General features: G+C 42.3%; 1 protein-coding gene across 1 annotated transcript in view; it reads left to right on the top strand.

Annotated features, from left to right (window-relative positions):
* Nucleotides 1-2,081: 2,081 nt before the first annotated feature.
* LOC110576941 (laminin subunit alpha-3-like) overlaps nucleotides 2,082-8,682 on the top strand; it is a 188,260-nt gene continuing 181,659 nt past the window's right edge. Inside the window, exon 1 of the mRNA XM_021686192.1 lies at nucleotides 2,082-2,360. Within this exon, the coding sequence (XP_021541867.1) occupies nucleotides 2,082-2,360 (279 nt within the window). The remainder of the gene's footprint in view (nucleotides 2,361-8,682) is intronic.

Below are 8,682 nucleotides of genomic sequence, written 5' to 3'. Positions count from 1 at the left end.
GGGATGTCTTTCCATTTCTTTAGATCTTCTTTAATTTCTTTCCAAGATTTTTTTAGTTTTCATTGTATAGGTCTTGCACTTCTTTTGTTAAATTTATTCCTAAGATACTATTCTTTCTGATTCTATAGTAAATGGAATTGCTCTTAATTTAATTTTTGGATTGCTCATTGCTAGTGTTTAGAACTACAATTGATTCTTGTACATGTATTATTTTATATCCATTTTTTTTCTGTTAAAATATTGTGAACATCTTTCTATGTCAGAAAATATAGTTCTATAACATCATTTTGGTGACCCTGTAATATTTCACTTTAATATTTTATTTAATAAAAATATTTAATAGAAATCCAATGTAATATTTTATCTAACCAGCTCTTTACTATTAGACATTTAGGTTATTTTAAATTAAAAAACAAACTAAAATAACTCTGATACATACTTGCCACTAAATTTTTGCAAACTTTCTTAATTATTTCCTGGATATAAATGTCCACAAGTGGAGTTGTTAGGGCAAAATATATGCACATTGAAGTCATTTGCTAAGTGCTGCAAACATTGCCCACCTGAAAAGTTATACGTTTTGTTTTTGTTTTCAACCAAGGCTGTGATATTTGATTCCCTTAATTCTGTTTTATTTATTTATTTATTTATTTATAAAAAGGCTTTCCTAGTTTGATAGGTAAAAGATGAGTCTCATTGGTGCTTTGCTTGCATTTCAATTCCTAGGAAGGTCAAAAAAATTTTCATGTTTATCCCCCCTGCTAACTATCTTAGGTTTCCTAGCCTTGAGTATTCCACTGTTTATAGTTTTGTGAAAGCAATTTGTATATTAAAGTTATAAATCCTATGTCCTTTCTGGTAAACATTCTCTCCTCATGTGTTTGCCATTTTTGCTTAGTTATGGTGCTTTTGGATATACAAAACTTTCAGTTTCTCTGTCAACTTATCAGTCCTTGTGGTTTCTCCTTTTGGTGTTATACTCACAAATTCCTTTCCCCCTCTTTTTATTTTTGAAGAACAAACAAGATTAAGCCTTCTTCCTAGCACATATCCCAGTATTTAATAAATATGCTGGTCACTTCTCACTCCTTTCAACTGTACCGTCTTTTATGGCTATCTCAATCTTTGCTCAAGCAATGTTCTCACACCCTCCCTCTTTCCCCCTTCTCCTTCCTCGACAGCTCCAACCCTACTTCTCAGAGGCACTCCGGTCAGTCCTGGCCGGTAGCAGGGACACTCTCCCTGAATTGCTTAGAGCCCCTTAAGAGGGCTCGGTTTTGGGGAGACATCCTGCAAAGAAGACCAAATCTCGGCCCCGGGATGGGTGTGTCCTCTGCTCAGACGCCAGCGCGACAGCTCCAGTAATTCGCTCAACATCTCTCAGTTTATCTGTAAAATTTAGCAGATCGGGCATCTAAAGACATTCCTCCAAGGTGTTTTCGCAGCTTGGCAAACTACAACCTGCGCGAGCGGTTGTCTTTTAAATGTGCACGTTCCGCCACTCCCCATTCCCCGTGAGCTCCTTCGACCCCAGACTCCGAATGTGGTTGTAGTGCCACAGATATTATTGGCGCACAGAGTTGGAGGAATTGACGCGACCTGTCTTTTGACAATTGAGACGTCCGGGAAACCACAATGCCTTTGATGTAAGCTCTGCAGGCAGTGCCAATGTGCTCTGACGTCTCTCTCACCCAAGCCTTCCCCCTTGTCCGAGGTCCAGAGCTGGCTTTCATGACTGGTCTGAGACCGTGAGTCGCTGGAGAGGAGAACTCTGATTTCTGAGCGGGGCGTGGGAAGGTGGGGCGGTCGCGGCCCCCGCCTCAGCCGCCCGGGTGAGAGCCCGGGAACGCCTTTCGCTCTCCCCGCCCGCGAAGTTTGCAGGGCGCAGCGCGCTGCAGAGAGCTAGCCTGCCGGCCGGAGGCTGGGCGCTGTCAGTTCCTGCTCCAGCCGCGGCAGCTTCCACACCAGAGGAGCCGCCCGCACGCCGCGGGCTCCCGGCGCGTGGGGCGGGGGCGCGCATCGGCCGCCGCCCACGCCCGGGGGCTGAGCTCGCCCCTCCCGGGAGGATCGTGCGCTGCAGGATGGCGGCGGCCGCGCGGGCTCCAGGCTGGGCGTCCAGGCTAGTCCTGCTGCTCCTGCTGCTGCTGCTGCCGCCGCCCGCCGTGAGCCCCGCTCGGGAGCCCCGTGCCGCGGCCCGACTCAGCCTGCACCCGCCCTACTTCAACCTGGCCGAGGCGGCGAGGATTTGGGCCACCGCCACCTGCGGAGAGCGGGAACCGGGCGGCGCGCGGCCCCGGCCCGAGCTCTACTGCAAGTTGGTGGGGGGCCCCACCGCCCCGGGCAGCGGCCACACCATTCAGGTACGGTCCTGGGAGCGAGCGAAGGGGGCGGGGGGCGAGGGGCGGGCCCCCTCCCCGCGCTGGCCAGCGACCCGGAGCAGAAGGAGGGGGCCCTTTCCCCGCGAGCGCTAGGGATCCCAGGCGACCGGGAAGGGCTCCCCCAGGCCCCGCGCGGACCGGCGACCCTGGGAGGTGGGCTCGGTGCCCCGGAGCGATCCTGCGGGAGCTCCTCTCTTGCCAATTCGCCGCCCGAGGCCGGGACCAGTAGAGTGCGCGAGCTAAGTGAAGGCTGAGGTTAAGTTTGCGGGCGCAGCAGAGAAAGTCCCGAGGTGCATGAAACTGTCGCCCCATCCTGCCTCCGTCACTCAGGTAGCGCCCGGCCAGGCCATGAGTGCCCCCCCCCCCCCCCCCAGCTTCACTGGCGCGCCTCCTTCCAGGCCCTTCTGTCTCCCCGACCTTATTCGGAGAAGTTGGTAGCAGTGGGTTTCCGTGGCGTGTTGGGAGAGAACTTTTAGGTTATATCTGCAGCATCACTCCGATGGTGCCCCTCACGGCACTGCCCGAAGCGCCACCGCTCAGGGTCACTGGGGCGAATGAGACTTGAAATGGGCAGAGATGGACACGGCGCTCAGGGGCCATCAGACTCATCCCGCGAACACCTGGTGTAAATGATAGTGTTGCTGGTGCTTAATCAGCATCTGGAGGTGTGCCAGGTCTTTACACAGGGCCCCTCACAACAGCGCTGGGAACCGGAGCGGGTGAGCAGGTTGGGAAACGTGCCAGAGTCTTAACGTAGGGCAGCGGGATTTGAACCCAGTCCTGACTGGAAATCCTCTTTACACTGAGCCGTGATTCATAATTGCCTCCCTTGTTCTACTGGGAACTATTGCTGAGGAATGGGAAAGTGCTGCCGGAAGAGGGAGTAATTTTGGAGCTTGGGCTCCAAAAGCAAAAGATTGTCATTGAGAATCTAGGTCATGGTTTAGAAACTCTTGGTTGCGCACTTCATAAACGACAAATTGTTGAACATGCAATGCCAGTAAGTGCTTATTTACTTATAAATTATATGCATGTATTGCTTTATTAATATATTGTGTGTACTAGAAGACAGGCAAGAATAGAAATAAAAAGATAAAATAACAATGATGAAAATACTTTTAAATTTTCTTTATTAACAGCGCCAAATAATTTTGCTTTCTCTAAATATTTAATTTCTGATTGTAACTATTTATAAATATACAAATGTAATTATGTATATCATCATTTTTGACAAGTTTAGCTTAGCACTTACGATCTGGCAATTCAAGGTTGGTTTTACATTAATAGTCGAAATTAGTAGTTGTCATAGCTGAAAAGATACCTCAAAAATCTGTAGATTCAAGGAGAAGGACCACTGCATTGACCAGTGAGCTCCAGAACCAGCTACATAATTCACAGAGCCCAGTGCAAAATGAAAATGTGAGCCCCTTGTTCAAAGATTATGAATTTCAAGATGGTGATAGCAGAGCATCAAATTAAGTGAGGGGCCTTTCAGAGCATGGGGTTCTGTGTAACTGCACAGGTCTGATACTGTCTTAATTCACTAAATCATGGTACTCATATTTCTGCCCCATCCTTCAATCATTCTAAAAAAATTTTAAAGTAGACACTTGACCAGTCAATGTTTGCTTTTCAGGTGGCATGTAGTACTTCCTGGTGGGAAGGTATTATGTTTTAATGGTTTAAAAAAATAGATTCAAAACTCACTGCAAGTAGTTTTCTGGAAAATATTAAAATACATTACAAAATTATGTGTCCAGGTTTTTAAACTGTGCAAATAGGAGAACTTTTAGAGTAACCCAGTTCTGTCTTTTCAGCAACAAAAAAATGAAACATTTCCAAACATCTATTTTCCAAAACACTCTTTTCAAAAGCGTACATTTCTTTAGAATAGTATTTGCTTTTTCACACATTGTTGAAACAACACCTTTACTTTGGTAGGTACCTCTATTTTTTGGTAAATATTTATCAGGTGGTGTATTACTGGCAGCTACTTGTCATCCCAGAAAAAGCAAATTTGGAATTTTTTGTGAAAAAAAATTGTGACTCATCTTTAAATTTCAAAGTCTTTTAAGTACTTTACCATGAGATAAGCAGTAGATCTGTGTCATCAAAAGAATTTCTTTGTCACTCCTCATTTTAGTACAAGATTGGAACTGTTCTGCTGTCTAGGGGAATAGAATCCCCATGTCCACTTAACCAGGCCCACGTAAGCTTCGCTGTGTCATGGTCAGATGAGAGCCTGATGGAACCCTTCCTCCTCTTCCCTTGGGCAGACAGACACTCAGGACCATTGTGACCAGCTGACTTGTGGACGGGGTAAAGGCCCTAAGCAGTCTGCACATTAAATACTAGTCAAACTGAATTTCTTCATTTTTAAGTAAAATATACACGTTTTGATAGTCCCTTCTGGCCACTGCATTGGATTACCTGGCACATCCAACTTTGGAGAGAGCTGTTCTGACTATGGGAAGAGTAAATGCAAGGGGAGGAAATTTTCAACTGTCTCCTCTTCCCTAGATTTGCCTAGGAATGGGCCAACCTTCATTCTCTGCAACTTCCATTTTCTTTTGAGTGCTCATAGGTTGGTACTACCGTCTTGGAGGTGCAGAAAAGTCATATTTTCTGTTCTGATTGAGTTTCCAGGATAGGTCTTCAAACCTTGGTTCACAGTCCTAGATAGAGTAGGAAGTGGCTTTTCTGAGGTCGTTCAGCAGACTGTATTTCTAGGCCAAGCTATAGCCTGTGGAAAAAGGATGCCATCTGGTGTTATACCTTATTCTTCCCTAAAAATAAAGGGTGAACAAGAGCTCTGCTGAATAGTGCTTTCTGCTTTCACAGCTGAGGGCTTGAAAAGATGTACTGATTGCTGATGTGAGAGGCTCTTACCTCATGAGGACAGAAGTGTGTTGGAGAAGAGACGGGGAAAGGGAGTTCTAGAAGCTGGGCTATTAGATGCTCACTCTAGCCCAGTGTGGGCAGCTGCTGGTGCAGGCCCACCTTTCAGGAAACTGAGGGGTGATAGGAGAAGGGTGGGAGGTTATGACTGATCAGTTGGTTGTACCCGAATGATGATTATCTTGAATCTGTTTATGCTCAAGTTGGGAAATGGAGAAGAGTTAACTAAAACAGTTCTGTTTCTTTGAGCTTTCTAAAAATAAATCTTTAGGGCTAGCCAGGATTCAGAATTTCAGGCCGGAAGGATTTTGCAAAAAGATGTAAAAAAAAATGAGTAAAAATCGCATCTTAGAATAAAGCCTGGGTTTATGGTCCTGACTCTATAATAATAATGCTGATTCTTGAATGGTAGCATGTGTCAATAGGTAGGGCATTTTAAAAGTGTGAATTTTGTTTATTGTGTGAAAAATGTTCACTGTGGTTTCTCTGGATTTCAAATTCATTAAATAAGATTTTATATACTTGTTACTGCTCAGACATTAAGTTTTTGGTGTTTGAGAGTTCTTGGATTCAGGGATTTTGTCTGTCTGGTTCATAGCTGTATCCTATGCTTAGCACAAAGCCTGGAACAGTATATGTGCTTAGAAAATACTGAAGGAAAAGATAGTGTAATGAAGACACAGCTAAGGACTGTAAAGAAGTTAATGTAAAGAATAGATAAGAAAAATGCATAAATTAATTCTGTTCTGCTAAGAAGTTAAGTATGACTGAAATCTATCACACTTTATGCTTCAATTTTAAATGTTTCCTTATCTATGGAATCATAGGTATGATTATTATTATTTACTGACATCTGATAAAGATGATGGTAAAATGTAAGTGGAAGGCGGTATTGAAAATACAACTTTGTGTTTGGTTTAGCTTGGCATAAACACTACACTCAAAAGGAGTGGCGTGAACATATTTACCAAACATATGATATCGATTTTGTTCAACACATCTTCCGTTACGTTCCTTCGTTGCATTATAATTTATGCACAGGAATGTGTATCTAGTCTGAATGAAAATGGTAGAGAAGTGCACACATGTGAATTACAGCCAAGAGCAAGAATGCTTGCCACAAAGTGGTCTAGGTTGTGTGTTTGTGTAACTTGGACTAATGGCCATAAACAGGAAACTCAATTTCACTAAGGCTGTTTATAGAACCATTGTGAAAGAGAAACCATTTGTTAGCTTCAACAAGGGCCTTTTCCTTTGTGAAACTGATAGGAAAGTCTTGAGCCAAGGCTGAGAAATCAAAGACATTTACTATTCCGTTGATATATTTGTAACAATTCTTCGCGATAAGAGTTATTTTGAGACTTCAGACAAATGACTACAGTCAGCAATTTAAAGATGAATGATCCTTTTTAAAAATGATTTTCCCCATAGTTCCATGTGAACATTAGCTGAAGTTTAGCAATGAAAGTTTATGTGCAAATCATTCAAAGACAAACATAAATGTTTTCCTTTGGAGAGCCATGTTCACTCACTAGCAAAGGAACATGGTTCCACACACCAGAATGTCAGCAATTTAAATTTTTGCTTCAACAAATCACAGATTACTGGAGCTCATGGATCTTCAGGGTTGTGGAAGGTGAATAGTTGGAAATGGGGATGTTCAGTCCTTGAATTGCAGGATTTTACTTCATGCTCTGAATTACCTGTGCCATTGAGAACATGGATCATTTAATCTGAGAAAAAGAAGTAAATAGTATAAGGAAAGAGAAAGACAAAAGGTTATTAATTTCAGCCCCTCACTTATGAGAAAACTATACTTACTTAACCCATTACAGAAAGTTAGCTGTGTGCATTTTACCTCTTTTTTTTTTTTTAAGATTTTATTTATTTATTTGAGAGAGAGAGAATGAGAGAGAGCGAGTACATGAGAGGGGGGAGGGTCAGAGGGAGAAGCAGACTCCCTGCCGAGCAGGGAGCCCGATGCGGGACTCGATCCCGGGACTCCAGGATCATGACCTGAGCCGAAGGCAGTCGCTTAACCAACTGAGCCACCCAGGCGCCCTGCATTTTACCTCTTTAATGCATATATGAATGTGAAAACTACACATTTTGTTCATTTTTTTTTTTACCAAAACTAGTTTGAAGTATGTGAGTCATTTTTAACAGTTTTATTGAGGCATAATTTAAATACTATAACATGCATCCATTGTAGGTGTGACTTAAATATTTTAAAATAAATTTATAGAGTTGTGCAACTATCATTAGAATCCAGTTTTAGAACATTTCCATCAGCTCCAATTTTTCTCTTGTGTCTACACACTCAATTTCTGCATCTATTTCCACTACTATGATTTCTGTCTCTAAAAATTTCTCATTTCTGTAAATTTCATATAAATGGAATTATACAATATGCGGTCTTTTGTGTCTAACTTTTTTTTAAGAGGGGGAGGAGGGTGGTAGGGGCAGAGGGAGAGGTAGAGAGTCTTAAGCTGACTCCACACCCAGCGAGGAGCTGGACACGGGGCTTGATCTCACGACCCTGGGACCAAGACCTGAGCCGAAATCAAGAGTTGGATGCTTAACTGACTGAGCTACCTGAGCGCCCCTTTTGTGTCTGACTTCTTTCACTAGGCATAATGATTTTGAGGTTGTTAATATTGCTGTATGATTTAGTAGTTTGCTTCTTTTTATTGCAGAAAATAGTATGCCATTGTATAGCTATACCTCATTTTCTTTATCCAAATCATGGACATTTGGACTGTTTTTAGGTTTTGGCTACTATAAGCAATGCTGCTATGAACATTCACAAACAAATCTTTGTGTGGACATAAGTTTTCAGTTTTCTTGGGTTGATTCCTAGGAGTGGAATTGCTGGATCACATAGTAAATTTATGTTTAAGTTTTTGAGAAACTACCAATTATTGAAATGGAGTACCGATGTCTCCAATTAATGTTATGGAACTATTTGTCCTTTCAGTTCTGTCAATTTTTGCTTCATGTATATTTGAGGCTTTTTTTGTTTGGTATAGATATATTTATACTGTTATATCTTCTTGAAGGATTGGCCCTTCTATCAATGTGTCATGTGTGTCTTTATCTTTTGTAACAATTTTTGACTTAAAGTTTATTTTGTCTGATATTAGTATAACCACCCCATCTCTCTGGATTATCATTTGCATAGAATATCTTTTTTTGTCCTTCAGTTTTCAATTTATTTGTGTCTTTGGATCTAAAGTGAATCTTTTGTAGATCTGCATTGTGGCTTTTTTTTTTTTTAATCCATTCTGCAAATTTTTGCCTTTCCGTTGGTAAGTCTAATCCATTTACATTTAAAGTGATTACTATAAGGAGGACCTTACTTCTGCTGTTTTGCTATTTGTTTTCTATATGTCTTATATTTTTTGGT

Source organism: Neomonachus schauinslandi, chromosome 14, assembly GCF_002201575.2.
Source record: "Neomonachus schauinslandi chromosome 14, ASM220157v2, whole genome shotgun sequence".
Taxonomy (NCBI): domain Eukaryota; kingdom Metazoa; phylum Chordata; class Mammalia; order Carnivora; family Phocidae; genus Neomonachus; species Neomonachus schauinslandi.
The sequence above is the reverse complement of the archived record's forward strand: the minus strand, read 5'-3'. Positions and strand labels throughout refer to the sequence as shown.